The following is a 24,062-nucleotide window of genomic DNA, read 5'->3' as shown; positions in this document are numbered from 1 at the left end:
TTAGTAGGAGTAATGTGACTCCCATTCTCCTGCTTAATAGAAGACATTGCCCTGGGAGGTCACTGCACTGACAAAATACACTCAAAGAAATGATGGATCCTCCTCCTCAAGTCGTAATTCCCTTCTTCTTCATTATTACTAGAATGCATCCACTATTGTGTCTTTAAGAAAATCTTGATTTTTTTCCCTTTCGCCTATGAAAAAACTCAGGAATGAGATATAAAAATAATGTTATCCCAGTAAGCTTACTTTCACAAAACAATATATCCTCTTGGGTAATAAATATCTTTCAAGGTCTGGTTCACCTCCAATCAGTTAGTGTTAAAGTAACCTCAAGTGACATAATGGCAAACTTACCCTTTGGGTGAATGCTGGCCCTGCACGTTTCATAAAGCCGGCATAAGCCAAACACACTCTCTCCACTAGTAGAAACATCTGGTGGCCAATATTATCCCTGACCTGCATCTGTTAGTTCTGCATACAAAACACTATAGCAGCGGGATGCTCTCACTGGTCAGAAGCAATTCACTAACACATATAAGGGGTGAGAGGGAAGGACTAAAAAATAAAATACTTACTCGTTCCTAGGCCAATTGAAAAAGCAGCAACATAAACAAGCAAGCTGGCTAAGGACAGCCATTTCAAAAAAGGTGGGGCTTCCGCAGGGTCTGTGATGATCTGGGATTCAGTCTGGCTTAGTCCAGCATTTGGTAAGAATGGTGAGGTCGTCTCCCCTCTCTTACCCATGTCATTTCTTGTGGGTGTTACTGAGCTTCCGTTGTGGGAAGTGATCTTCTTTAAAGGCTCTCTAAGAGTTTCATTGCTGGCTGACAAGTTGCTTGAACCGTAAAACATAGACTCATCCAAGGACTGGTTGATAAGACTATGGCTTCTGCAGATATTGGTGAAGTTCATGTGGGTGTTGAGATTCACGATGCCCATGGTCACCAGTGAGGCTGCCATCACGGAAGTGCCAACACAGAGGAAGGTTTTACCCCCGACATGGTCTACCAGCAGTGTGGCCGGGATGGTGCTGATGACCTTGACAACCCCAATGCCTGTGGAGGCGAGGCTAGCTGCCTCATTGCTTTGGAAGCCAACAGACTTCAAAACAGTCGATGCATAGAATAATATGTTTGGCTGGCCAGTGATTTGTACAAAAAATACCAGTGTTATACCTATCATTATTCGGGTCCTCATATTGTCCTTCGAACGAAACAGATCCCAAAAGCTATACTGATATTCATCTTTCAGGGAAGATTTTATCAGAGTGAGTTCCTCTGTGGTATCTGAGGTGGCTCTCAACCTTCCCAGAACCTTGCCAGCAGCTTCCTCCTGTCCTTTCATCACCAGAAACCGGGGACTCTGAGGAAGAAAGTACATTCCAATCGCTTGCAAAACTCCCAAGGGAATGACAAGTCCAAACATATACTTCCAGCCCTGAGAAATGCTGGCAAATGCATAATTTGAAATGTAGGCAAAAAGGATGCCAGTGACGATCATCAACTCATTCAGGGACACGAGAAGACCCCTTCTGTGTTGTGGGGCAATCTCGGCGATGTAAACACAGGTGGCAATTGACGAGAGTGAAATGGAAATCCCTATAGCAAAGCGCCCCACTATGAGAACCGTGTAAGATAAGCTGAATACCAAGACTAGGCTTCCAAGTCCAAGCAGGCAGGACGACAAGATGATGGCAGCCCTTCTTCCATGCCTGTCAATTAAAACCCCTCCCAGGAGAGAGGCAAGTAAGGCCCCAATGAGGAGGGAGCTCACAACCATCTCCTGCTCCTGGCAGGTCAGGGCTAATAAGGTTCTTATCTGAAGAAGAGCCCCGGAGATGATCCCAAGTTCATAGCCCACCAGGAGGCCACTGACAGCAGCTGTGACAGATGACAGGAGCGTAAACATGCCGCAACCTACAAGCAGAGAGGAGAGACAGGGGGGTCAGTTCTGAACCATTATTTTAAACATTTTATGGGTGAACCGAGACTTGACCTTGTGTAAGTTTTTCATGGCGCTGAGTAAAAACACACACAGAAGTACAGTAAAATAACATGTTAACAGAAACAACCATTGCCTATAAAAGAAAAATGTCCTTTTTCTTTTATTTTGGGGAGGAGGGTGGAGACATTAGGAAGTTATTGCCCTCTATTTGTGATGTTGCTGTTGTTTCATGTTTTCAGCCAGCAGTTATGTAAGATAAGCAGATGAAGGATGATGAAGACGGAACAAACAAGAACACTGTTCAGCTCTAGCCTTGGCGCTGGATCAGAAATTCAGATAGCCTGGCTCCTCTGGTCTCAACTGGTTTTCTGAAGGCAAATAGGGCAGGACTGAGAGGGTAGGAGCCTCAAGGAGTCCTACCAGCTTCCCACTGTGTACCTCCAGGGAAAAGGAAGCACAGCTCCCAGGAAACCTTCCTTCTTGTCTCCTTGGCCATGACTGGGCCACTGTTGGCTTTTGATGAAGCCCATGAGAGCGTGGGGTGTGGAGGTGGATAGAGGAGGTGCCTTAACAAAGTCAAGGCTGCGTCAGAGAGAAAGAGGGGAGAAAGGAACGCAGGGGAGGGAGACAACACCACCCATGACTGGCTCCGAGTAAGGAGGAGGGGATGGAACATGGGGAAAAAAGCTCAAAGGAGACTTCTATTTTCATAGCATGCTGTTAAAATCTGAAGAACATGGCAAAATGTTAACAGTTATTAATTTTTGATGTTACATACACAGGCGTTTGTTATGTTTGAAACCTGTCAGAACAGAAGCGAAACAAAACTACAGGTAGTTGAGGGAAGAATATTGCAGGTACAGGAAACAGCAGGTTCCAAAGCCTGAGGTCATGTTTCAAACCTGTCAGGCAGCCAGAACCTCCTGTGTGGGGCATAGCATGAGCTGAGAGCGGTGGGTGGGAGGGGGCATCAGTGAAGGTGCATAAGTGCAGAGGTGCCCCTCATGCAGGCCTGGCAGGTCACAATGACGACTTTTTATTTTAAGCCAAGCACAATGGGGTCAGTGCCCACCACCTGGTAACAGAGCACGACACTCTGAGTGTCTTGCTGCTGTGTGCAGGCGAGTTCTTCAAGGGCAAAGATGGGTAGCAGGGAGTAACGTGTTGCCTTAGTCTCGACAAGAGATGATGCTAGCTTAGACTTGGGTGTGGAGTGGAACTGAAGGCATGTAGATTCAAGAATTAATTTGGAGGTAAAAAGAATGACTACACTTGCCCATGAACTGAAGTTGGAGGATAGAGAAATGGGTCAGAACCCAAGATTTCTCCATGGTTTGAGTAGTTGGTTGGGTGAGATACTAGGAGATTAGGAAGAGGACTGCCTACGAATGGGGGTGAAAGGAGCACTAGGAGTCAGAAGTTCCATCTTAGACTTAGAAAAATGTTTTGCTTGTTTTACCCAAGTAGAGCATTGGGCATACAGCTTTACAGCAAAGAGTGGGTCAAAGCTGGAGATATGTGTCTGGGATTCGGGAGCACGTATTTGGTATTTAAAGCCCTGGGAATGCATGAGGTCACTTAGAGCGACAGAACAGTGGAAAAGGAGAAGCAGGACTAGAACTTCGACCGAGGGTACACCAACATTTAGAAGAGGAGGTAACCGTAAAGGAGAGGGAGAAGCAGAAATGAGACGTATGTAAAAGCAGTAGAAACATGTGCGTGGACATAATGATCACAGACTGAGCTAAACTATCTAACCCTGCTGAAGGAGGGGACAGAGGGTGCAGTTAAAAATGCTGTTTAGCTCTAGTGAGAGAAGCAGGTCAAATAAAGGTGATCTCAATCTCTTCCCACCACAAATATCCAAGGTACTCCAGAAAGTAGTTAAATATTTAGATGAGTTAAAAGACTCCAAAAAGAGTTAAATATTTAGATGGAGGAACAAATAAGAATGCAATAATCCATAATACAAGTACTTCTATTCAGTACTTGGGGTACATATAGCAATGAAACAAAGCAGATGTGGCCCTTGCCCCCTGAGAAGCTTAACATTCTAGTGAGTCTCTATGATTTATTATTTATTACATACTAATTTTTACATAAAAATGACTTTATAGTACTCTCCTATAAATTCACATATTCTTTTTTTCTATGTGATCTTAAAATCTTCAACAAATCCCTCAAGCATGAGGAAAATTGTATCAAATCCTTATATTTGGATAACAATGTTATTATATTGTTTGATATCCTCATTTGTCAGTCTTCATTTTATTTATGTGCAATGTGTTGATTAGCATGTGTATTTTAGCTATTGGTCTTTGATATTCAGATTGGAGAAATAAGTGACTAAGGGAATGAACCACGCCATAGGCAGATGGAATGAGGCACTGCAGGTGAGCCGCCCCGAGGTGTGTCTCAGGTATGCAGATTACTTTGAGCCAAAGGCAACCAAGACCCTGCGAGCTCAAGAGAAGCTGCACCTCCCCCTAGCTGCCTAGAAAGATTTAAATTAAGAGTTTGGGCCTGGCTGGTGTAGCTCAGTGGGTTGAGCAAGGGCCTGAGAACCAAAGGATCATGGTTCTATTCCCAGTCAGGGCACATGCCTGGCTTGTAGGCCAGTTTCCAGCAGGGGGTGCACAAGAGGCAACCATACATTGATGTTTCTCTCCCTCTCTCCTTCCCCTCCCCTCTAAAGATAAATAAATAAAATCTTTAAAAAGATAAATTAGGACTTTGGCCCCTGATGAGAGGTATCACCAGGAATAATTTTTACCCACCTGTATGGTAGGGCAAACTATTAATTACTGAACATGACTTCTCCCCACAATTGCCTTCTGGTGCCGCTAAGTGCCTTCCCTCATCCCTATTTCAGAATGTCATATGGACCTCAGTTTCCCTCTCTGGCTCTGAATCTTTCATGCTTGTGGGATCTCTACTCTCCTGTCTTCGAGGTTCACGTACATACAGATCTAATTAAATCTGATTGTTTTCTCAGTCTCATATCTGTTTGATTATTAGACCAGGGAAATCAACCTTGAGAGTAGAGGGAAGTTTCTTCCTCTCCCCTCAACTTCCATCACAGGTAATTTTCTCTGTGCCATTTTACCATGTGAAAACAACAAAGAGAGACATAAAGAGTGAGCTTCTCCCCGTGTCTACTTTTTGGCTGACGATGATAGAAGTGAGATGTTACCCTATGGATGCCAGAAGTAAAGGGAATTTCTCCAAGAACTCTGTTAGGGAACAGGAGGAAAGACAATGAATGCGGCAGGGGAGTGGAGTTTATATTGGCCTACATACGGTGGCGGAGTTTGGGGCGGCTGGGTGGACTGAGGAAAACTCGCCAGTGCTAAAGGAGAGAACAGGGTGAGGAATCACAATTAGTGCCTTTTCAGAAAAAAACAAAACACCCAGCCGTGAAGTCAACCACTCCACACTTAATGTTCCTGATGAAGTTCAGCTTTTTCAGTCATTTTTCTCATGGCCTTGCTTTACAGGGGTCTTTCCTCGACATCCCTCATTCTCCAAATGTGCCATGAGAAATGCTCAGCCTTTAATGGACATTGCAGGAGTGGCAGATGTCTGCAGACTGTCAACTGGTCCCCACAGGCTGTTGGGTCAGGCCTGCTGCCCCTGTTGCCTTGCTGGAAGCCCCCCAGTCTGAGGGTGCAATGAAAATTCTTCATAAGGTAAGAAGGTAAAACTGTTCCTGGCAAAGACGGGATCACAGCCAGCAGGCTTCATGCAAACGAGAGCCCTGAGACCCCCAGTGAGGGCACAGAGGATAGGCAGCCGCCACAGGCCAGGAGACCTGAGCCCCGGCTGCAACAATAGGGGCATTGTCTGCCCGCTCAGGGTGCGGGTGCTCGGATGAAACCGCGACTAACTGGCATGCACTGAAACGCTCACTTTTTCCACAGTATTTGCTTTCTGCCTGCTTTCTTTTCTTTCCTTTCTGCCATCTGCCTATTACAGTATGTGTACCTAATGCACACACAATAAACACTTGCCCTCTGACTAAATCCTGCAACAGAATGAAAAGCGTGCACACCAGGTTTGGTTTTTTTTGGTTTTGTTTTTTTGGCAGGCAGCCAGGTAATTTACACAGCTTGACCAACTGTGAATGCTTCACAAATTCTAAACTGCCCCCCTCCATTTCTTGTTTTGCCTGAGAAATACTTGCAGATGTCCCCAAATGTCCTTGCAGCTGTGGTCTCCCCTTTCTCAGCTCCTCGTCCCTAAATAGTGACCCACCTTTCAAAAGTCATCTCAAGTGTCAACTCCTCTGTGACAACCACCTTGCTCAGCCTTTTTCTGCTGCTCCATCCTCAGACTTTCCGTGCTTCCACTGGGCATGTACTGTGTGTTTTTAGGGCATCTGTCACTTTTAAAGACATTCATTCATTTACCTGCTTGTCCTCCCATCAGACAGACAGTTTCCTGAAGCCAAGAACTCTGCCTTACTTATCTTATTCTCACCTCTAGTTTTCCACACAAGGTAAATACTTAATAAATTTGTTGAGTGAATGAATAAAGAAATGAATGATAATGGTACTACAGAATACTGACCTCGGTCTCCTTCTACACACAGCTTTGTCAGCAGACTAAGGTTGATACCTAGTATTACGTAATGGTTAGTATATAGAACTTTATGTTTACATAAATGCTTAGCATTTAAACAGAGCACTGTTAGCATTTCTATAAAGCTTTCAGCACTATTATTATTAGCCTGTTAACAGGAAAAGCACTGCATAGACCATGAACCATTTCATTGTCCCTCATATATTTATATTTTACTAAATGTCAGCCCAGGGCCTTAGCCCAGACTCAACCCTTAGCAGACCCCTTTCAGCGGGCCAGGTTTCAGGGCCCCAGCAGTCTCCAAGTACCCTTTCTCCAGCCCACCCAGACCACATGCTCTTTCTGGGAAATGCTGTGCACTTTCCCAGACTTGTGCTTCTTTTCACACTGTTGCCCCTCACAGCGTGCCCTTCCCCTTACTTCAGAGTCTAGGGAAACCCGGTTTATCTTTGAAGACCCAGAGGAAACATCCCTTCCTCTCTCTGCAAAGCCTTCCCAGACTTCCTCTTCCTGGTCGGCATTAATCTCTCTCTCTCTCTCTCTCTCTCTCTCTCTCTCTGCCGCCTTCGCGCGCCTGGCCTTATCACACCTGGGATCGTACTTCGTTGCCTCTGTTTCCTGCCCTGTGTTGGGAGTTCTTTGACAGCAGAAGTGTCTGTGCGGGGCCGGGTGGGGGCCCAGGGGCGGAGGTGGGGGCAGCTGCACTGTACCTGACGTCTGAGCTCAGAGCAGCGAGGAAGGAGAGTGTACTGGCTCAGCTGGAAAGCCCCCTCACACCACCTCTCAGAGGGCCCGTCTCGGGAGAGAGGAGGAGTGGTGTTTCCCACCGCTGGTGGAGGTCCCACGTGCTGCCTCTGGTCCCTGGACCGTGTGTGGTATCCTGTGTGGTAGCAAATACTGGGCTCCAGCCTTTACTTAACCACTCTCCAGCAAGTTTGACCTCTCTCTCTGTACCTTTCTACACACACACACACACACACACACACACAACGAAAAGAAAGAAAGAAAAAAACTTTGTTTTCTGTTTTATTTTTCCAATTCTAGCTTTAATGTAACATTACTTTCAGAGACACGCTTTCCTGGAACTAATTTGTCCAAATTTTATTGGCTAATGGGGCTTAAACGGGGATGTTGTTTAAATCTGCATATTAGCTCGTCCCTGCATCTCGCTTTGTTTTTAACTATCCTGTTCTGCCCGATTATAACTTTTGTTCTTTTGCTTCCTTCCACTTTCTTCTTTCCTTCCTTCAATGTGAAACTTCAACAAGGATAAAAGTGTTTGTTTCATCTACGTTTTCCTCCAGCTAATTAAGTTCTGCTCCAAAAAGATTCTTTTCTAATATTTTGGGGTATTTTTTCTCTCAATTTATTTAAGAAAAATTATTTATGTGTTAGCTATATATATTCATTCTTCTCTTATCTCTAGCTCCTTGTCATTTTGATGTGCATCTAGAATAACTTCCCATATTTAGCTTCCACATCACCACTTTCAGGTAATAATTCTTGTCTTGCATTTTTAGCTTTCTCACACTCTTTGCTGTTTTATATGGGTCTCTCTGCGTCTTTGTTCTCAGCTAGCTCCAGCTTCTCCTCAGTTTACTCATCATTTGAGTTCCCTTTACCCAGTCCCCACAAATCTGGGGTGGTATTTGACTGCAAGCAACCCCCAGGTTGACAAACAGGAGTTTAAAACATTGCGGCTCTTACTGTGTAATTAGCAAGAAGACCAAGTTGAGTTTGGTGTCGCCAACAATGCTACCCATTCTCCTGCGTCCTCAGAAGGTGGGCTTTTGTCCAGATGCATCCTATGTGCAAGGCGGCTGCCACAGTATCAAGTATAGGACTCACTCCCAACCACATTCAAAGGCAAGAGGCAACGCAAGAAGGCTTAGGGCAAGACCGCTTCGCCTTTATCAGGAAAGAAAACTTCCAGAAGCCCCTTGGAAGACGATGAGGTTCAGGACAGGCTGCTCCAAAATAGGGCACCTTGGCCTATCGAATATTTTAAGGTGAAGGGATTTAAGAAAGTGGCAGAAGCTGGAGGGTCCCCCTGGCCTTCTCCTCACTCTTTCCCCTAAAGCGGGTCATAACGCCCTGTGACAAGTGCCCTGACGACACCAGGAGAAAAGGAACTTTCTGATCTTCAAGAAGATACCAACAGGAATCCAAGCAAACAAGCCCTGCTTAGCTTCCCCTAGTTTCCTATGCTTATCTCATACTCCCTCACATATTGTATTTCTGCATTGAATATAGCATACAGGTATTCAGGTTTAATGATTGCCTTGGGTCTTCATTTCCTTATGAAGACTCTCATATCTCATAAAACTTGCATTAAATCAACTTGGAGGCTTTTTGTCTGTTAATCTGTCTTTGCCAGTTTCATTTTCAGATCCAGCATGGGACCCTAAGACCATTGAGGAAAACTTTTCTCTTCTACTACAAAGTTACCCTAATGTCTCCTTGACCAGAATTTGTGGGATCTGTGGTCAAACTTGGCTGCAAGAGACTGAGAAATGATTATCTGAATTTTTTAGTTCCCTAGGTAGGAAAGGCAGGAAATCAGAAGGGGGTTCCCCCAGCTGTTAGGTGGGGAGTGACTGACCTCATTCTAGCCACCCAGCTGCAGTTGCAAACACCTCTTAGTCAGACCCAGAGGAGCCATTCACGTGCACAGTAGCTAGCCAGATTTCTGAGGGCCAGAAGTTATTTTTCCAGTGTGGCTCCATTGGACCAAGAAAGTAATGTTTTGGTCCCCTGAGTATGAATAAGGTATATTATTTCTGCATTAGTTAAAACAGCATGTGAGTCTTTGCTTGTCAAAATCAGTATATGCAAAACTATAGCTTCTAGAATGTACCACTTCAGTGGCTCCCCCAGTCTTTGTCTGTTCTTACACTGACTTCATGTCCCGAAACGCAAGGAGCACTGTTTTTCCTATTCACTCTAAAGTTGCTGAAATCTTAGATATTGTAGCCCCTGAAGAAATAAAGAATAAGTAATAATGATTAGACAGGATGGAAAGAATTGCACTGTGGAGCGAAAAATTCTGACAGTCTTAAAAGATCCTAGGGGCTGAAGAGGCATCTTTTCTTTTTCTGGTTGGTGAAAATTCTTTTTCTTTTTTAAAAAGATTTTGTTATTTATTTTTTTAGAGAGAAGCGAGGGAGAAAGAGAGGGAGAGAAACATCACTGTGTGGTTGTCTCTCACAAGCCCCCCAGGTCTGACATTCGGGAACTGGCCCGCAACCCAGGCATGTGCCCTGACTGGGAATCGAACTGGCAACTCTTTGGTTCACAGGCCGGCGCTCAATCCACTGAGCCACACCAGCCAGGGCTGATTGGTGAAAATTCTTTCAGTAAGGGGATACACAGTGAGAGTTTGTAGAAACCTAACATTTCACTGCCCTCTTTTATACACTACTGCCATGCTTACATTTCATTTCGGGGTAAGTCCAAACTTGGCGAACATGTCTGACTTTAATGATGTGGTCATTTTTTTCATCTCTTTCTATGTTTGGGGGCGGAGTTTCAATGGACAGTTAAAAATGGTAAATGGTAAATCTGGCAGCTATCTTACCTGGAGACATAACCTCTAGGACGAAGGTTCTGAATGTGAGTGAGATGTAGTAAGCTATGGACATTGTAAAATGGATAAGGTTTTTAAAAGGATCTTTGTCCCATCAATAATTTTTAACTGATGGAAAAATAGCAAGTAACATACATATCTGTACTTTATGATTTTAAACATGTAAATGTGATAGTTTTTAAAAATACAAAGTGCTAGTGAATGCATAGTAGCTTTCTGTCATTTTATATTTTCTAATCCATAAATATAAAACTATGAAGACTATTATGTGAAAATTTGAATTTGTTTTTCTATTTTATTTTATTTTTTTAAAAAAATTTTATTAGAGGGGAAGGGAAGGAGAGAAGGAGGGAAGTATCAATGTATGGTTGCCTCTCGTGGGTCCCCTGCAGGGAACTGGCCTGCAACCCAGGCATGTGCCCTGACTGGGAATCGAACCGCGATCTTGTGGTTCGCACGCCCGTGCTCAATCCACTGAGCTACACCAGCCAGGGCTGTTTTTCTATTTTAAAAGGGAGACTGTGTACTAAAAAATAGTTAAGAGTCACCCTTAGTCCTTTTTGAAATATTTTATGTAGGGAAATAAAATGGGAAGAAAATACTTTTGTAAATCCTGTCTCCAAAACTCTTAGGAAGAGCACATTGTTTACTAAAAATAGATGCTTGGATGGCCACTGGGATGTTAGGGGAGAAGCCCATGGGCCATGCTGTTAATACACAGGCAGACTATGGGAAAGAGGGAGAGAGAAAGAGCTAACATGTGTCATACAATATAAAGGCAGAATTTTGACAAATGTTTGTGTATGGGGGTGGAGGAGAAAGGGTGGGGAGCCTGGAGCGGGGAGAGAGAATCTAAAAAGGCCCAGAAATAAGAGAAAAGGTCAGAATAGGTTGTCAAGTTAGGGGACAGGGAGAGGGGGAGGGGAGAGAACCCCAAGGAAAAATAGGGCAAGAGGTCTGTGGTTATTTTAAAGTTAATCTACAAGAAACTCCCTGTGGTGGATTTGGCAAGAGGATTTTAGGAATGGGCCCAGCTGATATTTCATTGCACTGAGCTCTCTTCAGATCATCAGTAAAAATCTACCAAGAGCTCATAAGAATGGGGTTTGAGTACTCGAGGGAAAAGGGGCTGTACTCCACATATGGACTGGAACAGTGAAGACTAGTTGTAGGAACGGCAGGAATCCAGTGGGAACAGGAAGTTGGCGCAAGAAGCCACCAGAAGAACCCAACGTCTCCTGAGGAGACTGAGTGTGACTGAGGATAGAAGGAGGAGTGGGGAGCAAGGAGGCATGCGGGTCTAACCTTCCAGGGGACGGGAGCTATTTTTATTTAAACGGTAAAAGAATGATGAGCCCACAAAGCTGGAAGATTTGAAGACATGCACTTGAGATTTTCCAGGACTCCCTAATTCTGTCAACAGTACCATCACTTTCAGAAACTTTCTTGATTTTCTTAAACTGATAGGGTCTCTTTCTAAGAATCCCTCCTCTTGTGGCACTTAGCACACAAAGGTTCATGCGATTGTCCCTGCTGACATCTTCAGATCCCGCTGTCACCTTCTTTTCCTCCTTCAAACTCTGTGTTTTCATCATACAAAAAAATATTTGCAGTTCCCTAAACGTGCCATTCTCTCTTCCCCAAACTCGTATACAAACTGATTTCTCTGCTTAGAATGCTATCTGTAAACCTATGGGCCTCGGTTATACTTTCCTGACTTGGCTTAGCAACACTGTCTTGAGGGGGCCTTTGAAACCAGCTGAGCTGCGCGCTGTGCACCACCATAGTAATACGTGTCTGGCCTCCTCCTCTGTTGCAGGTGTCCTGATCTCTCGTTTCTCTCCACACATTGCTAATACACATCTGCACTGCATGGAAGTCACGTGTTCATCATTAGACCCAGGGTCTACAGTCATCTTTGAATCCTAGTGGACACTCAAAATTTGTTAAATAATTGTCTTGTAATTATTTAGATTCTTACCTTCCTGATGAGTTGGTAAAATCTATAGACATGAATAATGCCTTACATTGTTTATTTACCCAGAACTATCCAGCACCGTGCCTCTCAGTAAGTATTATTGAATTAAAAGTCTCCTTAATTCAGCTCAGCCAACACTTCTTCACTCATTTACTCATTGAACAATTCAGCATGTAGGATGCACCAGCACTGTGTTGGGCACAGGTGGCACAGAGGTCCTTCTGGGTGGGCAGTGCGATCAGTAGGGTGGCTATTGTGAGCAGTAGGTTGAGGCATTTTCTAGGTTACATATGAATTTGGAGGCAAGAAATGGTGGCACTTGTGCCACATGCGTAAGATCCCTGATGGGGACGCAGAAAAAAGGCCTAACGCTCCCTCTTATCGATTGCACAGGATTTCCCAAACATTTGCAGTTGGCTCAGAGCTTTGATAGATCCAAGAATATATATTATACCTGCGAACTTACAATTTTATAGAAAAAGACATGTTACGTGAAACCAGCTGGTTACTAGGAAACCAACTAAAGTACAGTGCAATAAATTTCTAGAAGGAGTGTAACTGGGGACCCAGATTCACAGATCAGATTACAGAACAGAGCAGGAAGTAGACATTGGTGCTGGATGCCTGGTCAGGTGGGCAAAGCCCGAGTTGGATGTATGATACTCAGGATTTCTGTGCTGCTACCTAACACCTGTGCTACCTGGAGGAAGTCACTTCACTCCTCTCTGGGAAGAACCTGGGCTCATTGGCGAAGGTACAGTCTGGAATCAGGGTGCCTGATTAACTTCCAGCAAGACTTTGATGTACCTGTTAACTTTTCTATTCCTCAGTGTTCTTCTCATTCCTAAACTAAAGGTAAAAATATTACCTACTTTATAAAGTTGTTACAAGAATAAATGAGATGGAGGGGTACCTGGTGTGTGGTAGGAAATGGTCAATAAACATTAGCTATTGCTATCTGCCTCAGTCTCCTTATCTGTGAACTGGGGGTAATATGACCTCATTGTAGTGTCGTAAAGATAAGAAGTGAAAGTAGTAATAGAAGTTCTTGGCCCACAATGATTCAACAAAAATCTGGTTACTCTGAATGATGGGTAAAATCTCCATAATACGGAATTAAAACTTTGAAACAGTCTCTCTTACTAATAGCAAAGAGAGTAAAATGTACCTTGTTTCCACCATTAAAAGGATATATTTTTATAAATTCTTGAATTCCTTTGTTTTTGGTAGTACCTATGTAATTGGGCCTACAGCATGAAACATTTTCCAGTGATTTTGTCTTGGGGTTTCTACAGTTTGTTTCCAATGGAAAAGAAATGTTTCATCAGCCCTGGCTGGTGTAGCTCAGTGGATTGAGCACGAGCCTGTGAATCACACCATCACGGTTCGATTCCCAGTCAGGGCACATGCCTGGGCTGCAGGCCAGTTCCCAGCAGGGGACACACGAGAGGCAACCATACATTGATATTTCTCTCCTTCTCTCACATCCCTTCCCCTCTAAAGATAAATAAATAAAATCTAAAAAAAAAAGAAATGTTTCATCAGTTCGGGAATGCTCTCTCACTGTACAAATTAAATTGATTTTCATAGCAACTTTCCCCCCATTCTTAAAAAGCCGCGCACATTGGAGGCTGAGATACCAAGAGCCTTGCATTTCCATGATGCCATTTCAGGCAGATTACAAAATGCATATGCACGTAGTTCCTGACTCCAGCTCCCCTAAGTTGTGGCAACAAGTGTGTGCAGGAGCAAAACATCTTGGATAAAATAATGCATACTTAATAGTCCCTGAGCCTAACAATGCCAGGCAGACCTGAGTCACAAGTGTTTCTGAGAAACAATTACTTCCAAGAGAAACACAATTTTTTCCAAGGGAAAAACAGTTTAAAGGTAAATTCTTCTTAATTTGCTGAAGGAAAAAACACTCCTATAAGTTAAATGAAAGACAGCATTTTTCTCCCTGGTATTTTGGCAAAATAGTATAAAGTGAGTCACTGTTCAAGAAGAATGAAACCTCCTAAAATTAGAATAATGTAATAAATTGCTCTAGTCTTATTATTACTTCTACTAAAATTGTATAGAAAAAATTGTCTGTCACTGAGGCATAGCCAGTTAGCAAATGCAGAAATGAGTGTGCGGTGACATAGGAAGGAAAATGATACCACTGAGCCACAATAAAATAGAAAAAATCCATATTAATTTATGCGTTACTATAAAGGTGATATCGCTGACTCAAAGTTTCAGCTGGAACGTTTTTGGGGAAAATTCAGGTTTTACGCCTTTAACTGAGGTTGGGTACTTTTTGAGGGAAGATAGTTTAGGAAGTCATCCTTATCTGATCTTTGGTCTGAGGGGAAGAAGGGTTTGACACCCAAAGTATGCTTTTTGGAATAGTGATTATTTTAAGCTGGTTAGTTTTAAGAAAATAAAGATTCAGGAAAAAATATCTGGCCTCTCCCTAACTAAAAGAGTTTTAGAGAAAGGACTTGATGCAGGAAGTGAGCTCCCATCTTAAACAACTACAGTTTCACAGGAACAAGTGTGACAGACAGAGAGGAACCTAGCAAAGCCCTCCTGATACAAGCCTCCTCTTGGTCCCATTGTTAAAGGTGGCCCAGCAAACAGGTATTCGCCAACCATTTGCTTTCATCTCCACAGGAATCGCCTTCCTGCCCTACGATGTCCCAGACCACAACATCCCTAGTCCTCCTCAGCTGAAGAGGGCGTGTAAGCTTCCACCGCCTCTGCTGTCCTCCAGCCGCAGATTCTTACGGGGTCCCCGTGTGTACGTGGGTAATACACTGGGGCATTTTCTCCTGCTAATCTTTTTCATGTTCATTTGATTTTTGGTCCAGCCAGAACTTGGAAAGGTAAGAGGGGATAACTCCTTGGAAATAATAAGCTCATTCCCACTTTTCCTCTTTCTCACCACCATAACTCAGTGTCCTTTTACAAGGTTTTTCATTCCCTTATTTTAAAGATTTTTATTTTTATGTTTATCTTTAGAGAGGGGGGGAAGGGAGGGAGAAAGACAGGGAAAGAAACATCAGTGTGTGGTTGCCTCTCACATGCCCCACTCCAGGGCCTGGTCATTTCCTTATTTTAGTCAATAACTCATCCTCTTGGAGAAACAAGACTAAACTAGGAGGCTGAACTCTGCTCAACTTAGGAATCTTATAGAACCAGTTTGTGCTCATAAAATCTGAGTAAATAGCCGCTCTAGCTCTTAGAAGCCCAAGCTAATTGCACTGCAATGGAGGGAGGTTTGGAACTCTCAAAACTTTTTAAACCCAGAGGCTAAATAGTACTTGGATTCCCCCTATTGAGAAAAAGCTACCCACAAAACCAGATTAAAGAGCTAACTATTCTGGATTGAAGAATATTATGCTATACACATCTACAGCAATTTAAAAAATGCATTTTTTTAATTGGCTGGTTTACCTTTGATATATACCTATAAATTGAAGTTTCTTCAGGCAACTGCAGGGTGGGTTCATTGCATTTTTAATTCTATTTTTGCCAGCAACTCTAAGGTCTAGAGCACTAGAAAGTTACCCTTTGAGAATTTGCAAAGAATATGTCTCAAGGGCTCACAGCACGGTCTTATCGGTTACCATAAGGCATGTTCTTGGGATCTCCAGGCCTCAGCTACTACTGACAGTCTTACTGAGAGAAGAGTAATGTTTAAAATAACAACTGGAACAGGGGCACTGATCTATCAGAATAGACACTAACTATAACACACACCAACTAAGTCTACCAACTAATTCAGTCAATCTAGATCGACAGCACTTCTTGCGGCTTCTTAGCCTGCCTTCATCCACGGTTTTTGTTGTTGTTGGTTTGTTTTTGTTTTTAATTAAAATATAGTCATACCTTGGTACTCGTTGGCTTCAGAAGTCATCAATCCCTGTGCTCATTGAATTTTGATGAGAAAAAATGTTTCAGTACTTGGCGCTTGCTCAGGACTCATCACACTTGCTAGAACTTGTAGGAGTCACCGTGCCACCCCGCAAGAGAAAATGCTTCATTGTTTGGTACTCATTGGTGTCGGCACTCATCACGAGTTCCAGAATGAGTTAACAATGAGTAGCGAGGTACCCCGGTACTTTTAAGTGATTTTTTAAGTTTTATTTATTGATTTGAGAGAGAAAGGGGGGAGGGAAAGAGAGAGAGAGAAGCATCACTTTGTTGTTCTATCTATTTATGCATTCATTGGTTGTTTCTTATATGTGCCCTGACCAGGAATTGAACCTACAACCTTGGCATAACCGGATGATGCTCTAACCAACTGAGCTAGCCAGCCAAACCTGCCTTTGTCCATGAGTGTCAGTCAGGATCTGCCACCACAGGTTCCCACCCATGTGTGTCTGCTGCTGCTGTGGCTGCCAAGAGGTGGTCTGTGGCAAGTAGCAACTTGTCTACCCTTTTTGGTGACATGATCTTAAAGGGGAACAAGAGCGCTTCAAGATCTGAATGAGCCCCACACCCAGAGATTTCCTGAAACGGCTCCCGCCATGTTTGTTCAGAGCCTTCTCCCTTCCTAGATCTTGGAGAAGCCATTAGCCCAGGCTTTAGTCATGAAATGCCTCAACTTTAGACTTTCGAGGTGCTTTCCGAGTGAGGTTAAATGTTCTGTCAACAAGAGATAAGTGACTGAAGTAAAAAGGGGAGATGACTCACTTTAAATCTGGCCTTATTTCCACACAAAAGAGTCCATAAGACCCTCATAAGTTCACATGTCTATAAATCTGGTCACATCCTTGGGAATGTCAAGCTACACACAATTTGTTTTTGTTGTGATCACACATTGATGTGTTCAATATGTGTTTTTAAAACACAGTGATTTTTGTCACTTCACTTTTAATACATGGAAAGGCTTCAGAATTGGGAATGGCCAAAGGCCGTTCCTCTTTGTTCTTCCAAAGTGACTGGTCTGCTGTTGGAATTGCTCCTCTCACAACCAATGCTCTGTTGTTAGGTCAAGCTGGTTGGGCTGACCTTCTCTTCCCTGGGCATAAGTTTGCCCCCCAACTTCTCCTCCATCTCTCTTACTAGTAGGCTTTCCTTTGGGTTTCCCGAGGAAGACTGAGAAAGGAGGTCAGGTTTGGCTAAATCTGGGAGCCCAGGGGTCAGTGGGGACACTGTAAATATGCCCCAACCAAAAAAAAAACCATGCCTGCCTACCCAGAGTATTGATGGGCCTGCGTTTTGCTCAGTGGGATCCCCAATCAGGAGCCTGCCTGCTGGGGCTACAAGGAATGGTAGGGAACAGAGGCAGCCAGGACGCAGGGCCTTCCTTTCTCCACCTCTCCTCTTTCCGCTAGAGTGGGCCGTGGCCACCTGTCTTATGTGCTAACCACTTACCTACTCTGCTCCCATTTGTAAAAAGCTCACAGCTTTAAACGTATTTGAAAATGCCTCAGAGTATTTACGTGATTAGCGGAAGCGTGCATTTACTAACTCTCAGACTGTGGCATCTAAGATTTAGAAGGGTGTTAGAGAGCGTGCAGTGCAGCTCTTTCTGCTGGGTCAGCCAGCCCGGTCCTGGTGACTGGGTTCCAGCTCACCTGGCAGCTGTTCCTGCGGTGCTGAGAACCGGTACTCATGCAATGAATACTGTTCTTGGTTTCTGACCTTTAGGGCAGATCCAAGGTGGGGGGTGGGAAACAGTGCTCGTGGGGTGTACAAGGGCTTAAGGAATGCCCCCCCCTCCACAGCCAGTTGTTTGAATCATGAAATTTGAAGAGCCTGGGAGACCCAGTGTCTGACTAGAGGAACGGGCATTAGTCCTGGGCCAGAGGTGGATAGGGTCAGCTTCGCTCCAGCCACTGCATGAACTTGGACCAATCACACATTTTCTGGCCTCCTGTTATTTTTGGGTGACATGTCCCAGGACACCACATTTTCACTCCACCTATACCTGTTGTCAGCTCTAAGCACCAGGATTTCAATTGAGTTCAACACTGCCCTTTTTTAAAAAAATATTTTATTTATTTATCTTTAGAGGGGGAGGGAAGGAGAGAGGAAGAGAAACATTAATGTATGGTTGCTTCTTGTGCATCCCCTGCTGGGAACTGGCCGGCAACCCAGGCATGTGCCCTGACTGGGAATCGAACCTCGATCGTCTGGTTTGCAGGCCTGCGCTCAGTGCACTGAGCTACACCAGCCAGGGCTCAACACTGCCCTTTTGAGTCAGCTATAACATTTCTATGGCCCTGGCTGGTGTGGCTCAGTGGACTGAGTGCTAGCCTGTGAACCAAAGGGTCACTGGTTCAATTCCCAGTCAGGGCACATGCCTAGGTTGTGGGCCAGGTCCCCGGTAGAGTGTATACAAGAGGCAACCACACATTGATGTTTCTCTCCCCCTCTTTTTCCATCCCTTTCCCTCTCTCTGAAAATAAATAAATAAAATCCTTTAAAATGTCTACAAATACTGAGCAATACACTAAAAATGTACCCACTTGGAGTCATTGACTTTTGAAAGGGAATTTCAATTCATTAGTGTCTAGTCTCTGTTACAAAGCATTCCTTCCTGGTCCCGAGCTGTTGGTGGAGGAGCAACTGCTAACCCTTTCATTGTGTGTGATAGCATCCGGAATGCAAGCACAGAGCTTAGAACTCCTGTTGCCTTTTCCCGTATCTCAAATGACTTAACTACCTGGTCTTGGACTGTAAAACTCATTCCTCTTTGTGCTTTAATTGTTTCGTCTGGGATTTGAGAAAGACTTACTACCTTCAATGCAGGAATAGCATGATGATTATCAAGCATATTTTCAATACCCTGAATGAAACTGTGGGAATTTTAAAACACAAAGAAGCCAAAAGGAGTATTTGTCAATATTATTTTCAAGTCTCAACATCTTCATAAAACAGATTAAAATATAATTCCCACAGCTGAGGTTAGGTAAGCTGTGAACACCATAGAGTGAGTGCTGTACTGTGCATCCATTATCCACGTATGTATGTACAATTGCCTTTGGGTACCAAGAGATGTTCACAGCCTAGAAGAATTACAAAAGTAATACAAAAGTAGTAATAATAAAAGGCTTACATTCATCTACATGAAAGCTATACGTAGCACAAATCAAAGCTTTATTCACTTAAACTTTTAGGGAAACATTTAGGCTCCCTCTTCTACATAATAAAGTTTCGTTTAAAGGATAGAGTATTTATTCATTTATAATTTCTTTTCAACACAAACAGTTGCACCTTAAATTCTGTGCATGTATTCAACCTTTGCAAATATACACACATCTTACTTTCCCTTGCAATAACTGTGAACTTGGGTAGTTTAACCTACTCAGAGTCCACTGTGCTTTCAAAGCCGTATCAAAATTCAATAGTCAATTTTTAGTTGTTACAGTGGAGCTCCCTCCAGGAAAAGGTTTCTCTTCATCTTCTTTGTGCCATGATCACTGACACTATTTAAATTCACTTTTAGTTCACCTTTTTTGTTGATGTAACTGCCTCAGCTTGTCCTTCAGCTCAACCCTGAGAAGTTTCACGCGAACCCTGTAGCTCTCTCCCTTACCCCCAAGCACAAGCTTCCCTCGCCTGCTCTTAGACTCAGGAGCCACAGAACACACTTAGAGAAAGGTCTGCTTAAGGCAGGCCTAGGCTGTATTGACAGATGCTCGACCCCAGGTATTATTCATTCTCCAGTGGAAGTGGGAAATCAAGAGAAGGCTGAGCATGGAGCAGAGCAGGGAAGAATGACAGCGTCTCAGTTCCCCAGAACGTACCACTCAGTGCCTCCATCAGAGAGGTCACAGACCGAATTCCGGGATCCGACAAACCCCCATTGCAAAAGCAGGTAGATTCATTCCAAGGTGAATGCCTTTTGTATCATTTGGTGTTTTGGATTTTTCATGAAATTCCAATATATGGCCTGGGAATGCATTACATAGTTGTGGGGAGCAGAGCTGAGAAAAGCCATAGGAAGGACAGAATTATTTGTGCTTAACTTCGTTACTATTATTATTCATCTCTATTCTTTTGAGAACAAACCGAATGAATAGGAAGAGGCAACTAAAACCATGCAATGCGTTTGTGGGAACTGTAAACGTGGAAGTGAAGAAAAGTGTTTGGTGTAGCAACATAACTGAAATGAATTGAAAACTTCTCAGAGAAAAAGTATTAAACCCCAGTTCAAAAGGCTGGTTTTAAAGAACTAGGAGCCAGGGAGCCAGGGTTTTAGGCTCCAAATGGAATAAAGCTCCAATTCATTACAAACAGATGCTGGGAACTTACAAACAAAGTTGTGTTCATTGATTATGTAAGTAATCGTTTTATGAAGGCTACTTCACCTGGTTTTAAAAGTGGCTGTTAGAATGTGCAGCTGTTACAGGCTGCCTATGTGAGACAACAAATGAAAACGTGTGTGTGCATCTGCGGGTGCGTGTGTGTTTACACTTGGGACTATCTTGCCGGTCAATTGTGCCAAAGTGAAAAAAGAATTTACTCATCACATTGTCAGCACCGCGGATGGGACTCGGCTTCAGAACTGCGGGGCTTCAGTCTTCGAATTACAGCTTCTTATCTCTCCTCCCACCAGATCCTGTCTCCTTCCCCTGGTGCACCTAGCATGCTCACGTGTATGCACACACACACACACACACACACACACACCCGCGAGTGAGACGCGAGTTCCGCTTGCTTCTCTAGCCGGTCACCGGAGCCCATCTGCCTCACTTTACCTCTGGCCCAGGAAGGATGCCGGCGGCCGCTGGCTCTGTCGCTGCCATCAGTCTCGGCTGGTCTCCCCTGCGGATTCAGGCGACCGCGGGCCTCTGTGTTTTCAACAGGTACCATGGTAGAAGTTACAGCCTTTGCTTCGGCACCAAACCACTCCCCCCCGTGGCAAGAGTGGTCACTTGCCCCATGGTCGCATGCTTAAGAAGATGAAAAAAAAAAAAAAAAAACTTCAGGCAAAGCCAATGTGATTTGTGACCAACTTTGTTTCTATTTCTGAAGGCTTTGCCCTTTTCGGTGACACAGGCTGTTGCTATTCCAAGCAGCCTATCACAGGCAGTGGGAGGGCCGTGTCTCCCAGGACTGTTTGTGCCTTCAGACGCAGCGCTGGGCGCTGGGGGTTAAAAGGCTTGGGAAGAGACGGAGCTCCGACTCTGCATTTGGCCCTTAACGCTTGAGCCCTGCACCTTTGAAAGGAGGCCCGGAAAAGAAACAGGCAGATTCAAACGTAGGCTGAGAGCGAGGGCCCAGAATACTCCCAGATGGGACCAGTTAATCTTGCAGAGGGAGGATCAGTTTTTGCCGACACATACCAGAAGGGAAAGTGTGTCAACTCTTCAGCAAGGCTGTTATGCCGAGACTCGTGACACTTACCAGCTCACACAAAGCATAAAACATCTTTATTGTTTCAACCCGATGTTACTCCAGGTGGATGCTTCTTGTATTCCCTCTCCAAGGCCTGCCAGACCAGCCAAGGCCCGAGACCAAGCGTACACGCACACATACTCGCCACGGGTACATTCTGCGGACTTCTGCTCTGGGCTCACAGCAAAGTAATCCAGGTTATTGACGCTCAGTTGTCTCTAAGGGAGGAGCCCACCCCCCAAGTCTTCCTCCAGGTTGTGCGATGGCCTGGTTCTAGGAGGCGGGCATTTCCAGTTCCGAGAGGCCAGACTACATGCCCCTGGGTGTGGGCGTGAGGGTCCCGTAACCAGCAACAAAATCAGGCCATGAGAAAGGACTTTTTTCTGATATTTGAATATGTGTATATAAAAGGTTTTACAGAGTTCTGATAGTTGCCTTTGGCTGTGTATTCAGCAAATGTTATTTATTGAAAAATCTCTCCGGCAGAAATTAGAAGTATTTTAGAAAACCACTAGGAGTGAAAACTAAAATTTATGGAGCACCTATTATGTGCCACAAATAGTGACAAGGGTGTGAACTCAGTTGATTTTTTTTTGAGGGAATTGAAATTCTGTGAGGCAGAAATCCCTACTGCAGAAGAGGACATGAAAGCCGAGGCGTCTCAAGACGAGTCAGTGGCCGTGCCGAGAAGAGGAACAGTGGACATTGGTCAGGTGTCCAATGCCGTAGCTCTCTTAGAGCGAAACTCCCAACCTTATCCTTCTCTGATTTTCTTGGCTTCCTTTCAGCCACTTGCAGCCACTCTTGACCTTAAGAAGTTTCCATGCATTGTGGCTTTTAGACTAGTCATTCCTGCAGACATGTTTGTGCTTATAGAGGCAGAAGCTGCCTTTAACCCACATGAGACTCACCTTCAGTATTTTGGCTGGATCGTAACACAGCTTTAAATTAATTTATCATTTGCACATTGTTTGGTAATCACTAGACATTTCTCTCTGTTTCTTATCCTTCAGGGAATCAGGTAGCACGTGAAAACAAACCTGTAATAATTCAACTAGCATTTATTACGTACCTTTTGTGTGTCTGCTAATAGCGCAGAAAAATGAAAGTCTCCCAACACAGCCCAGCCCCCTCCTGATGAAGAGGTGAGTAGTTCAGAACTGCCTGGATCAGCTTGTCCGCACTCAGGAATGTGCAGTGTGGTGACGCTTTAGTTTTTATTTACACCCAGCAATTTTGTAGGAGCAGCAATTTTATTTGTCAGGCACATATTTCTCATCAAGACTCCATATTTTCTTGACTTCTATCTTCTTTCTGTTCCGAGCCAACGACCTCAGCTGGAGGGGTGGGGGGCGTGTTCTCGCAATGAATCAATGGTATGACTGCTTTGTTTTTAATCCCAAGCTCTGTTTCTACAGCAGTTTTTTGGCACCATGGAAGCGTTGGGTGTTTTGTGTAGTCTTTGACTAGGCAAAAGATAAACCTGATTCCAGAATTCCTTACAACAGCTAGAAGCAATTCAGTGATTCTCACTTGGCTGCCTGTAGCCCAGCCACACTGGGACTCCTAAGGTATAAACCCACAAGAAATTAAAAGAACGAAGCAAACAATGCGACTGGCCACAGTGCTCCCCTGCTGCGTCAAATTCTGTTGACATTCTGTTGTTGGCCCAGCATGGCCCACAGAGACCCCAATCTCTGGTCTGTGCCGACTTTCTTCACTCAAAAAAAAGTTTAGGAAGAAAATTACTTTTACCCAGCCTAGAAGGGAATATTCTCCTGCCTAAATTTGCGAAGAACCTTGTTGTTCCCCTTCACAGTATTTTGCATGCTTATAATGTACTTATTATACTGACACACAGTGATTGTATTGCACCTACCTAATCTTCTAGGTAGGAAGATTCACAGTATTTTGCATGCTTATAATGTACTTATTATACTGACACACAGTGATTGTATTGCACCTACCTAATCTTCTAGGTAGGAAGATTCATGAGCATGTGCACTATCTGTGTTCAGTTTACTGTGATATTCCAAGTGCCTGGCACAGAGTAAGTACCAAGTGAATATTTGTTTGCTGAAAAACTGATCTCTTGAGGCAGGTTAGTAAAAAATTAGGAAAATTTCTCGGCAAGTGGAACGGGGAAAGTGAGACACAAAGCTGAACAAACTGGCCGAGCAATTCATAGTCGGATACAGAGGGTCAGCCAGACCTGGCCCACCCTCCTGTGGCTTGTCCTCCCCTGGTGTGTCATTTGTCATGAGGATAAGTCCCCCCTACCCTGATGCTGACCAATCAGTAGAAACTATGACCCTGAAAAAGCTGATGAATATTCTATTGGGATCTCCCCAGACCTCCCCTAAAATTCATACCTTTGGAAAAAGAGATAAAACCCCCAGAGACAAGGAAACTGGCACTCCCTCCAAGGGGGCACACTCACCTGAATCTTCCTTTTGAGCGAATACCCCCTTAAACTCTCAGGGTCCCCATGGGACTTGCAACCAAAGGAGCAATAGGCAGCAGCAGCTTGTCCCAGCCTATGTCCTGAACCTGTCTCCAAGACCCCCTTTTTTCTGACTTCCCAGTTAGCTAAAGCAGCCCTCTCTAGGCTCATGTCTGTTCAGTAGGGTT

At 44.1% G+C, this 24,062-nt stretch overlaps 1 protein-coding gene across 1 annotated transcript in view; it reads right to left on the bottom strand.

Moving 5' to 3' along the window:
* SLC2A12 (solute carrier family 2 member 12) overlaps positions 1-21,098 on the bottom strand; it is a 50,164-nt gene extending 29,066 nt beyond the window's left edge. The window contains 2 exon segments of the mRNA XM_037045708.1: positions 579-1,919; positions 20,792-21,098. Of these exon segments, the coding sequence (XP_036901603.1) occupies positions 579-1,919; positions 20,792-20,906 (1,456 nt within the window). The 5' untranslated portion in view covers positions 20,907-21,098.
* Between the last annotated feature and the right edge of the window lie 2,964 nt (positions 21,099-24,062).

This window comes from Sturnira hondurensis, unplaced genomic scaffold (genome assembly GCF_014824575.4).
Source record: "Sturnira hondurensis isolate 20B ecotype Veracruz unplaced genomic scaffold, ASM1482457v3 Scaffold0004474, whole genome shotgun sequence".
NCBI lineage: Eukaryota > Metazoa > Chordata > Mammalia > Chiroptera > Phyllostomidae > Sturnira > Sturnira hondurensis.
Note: the sequence above shows the minus strand (reverse complement) of the source record. Positions and strands in the feature narration are given on the sequence as shown.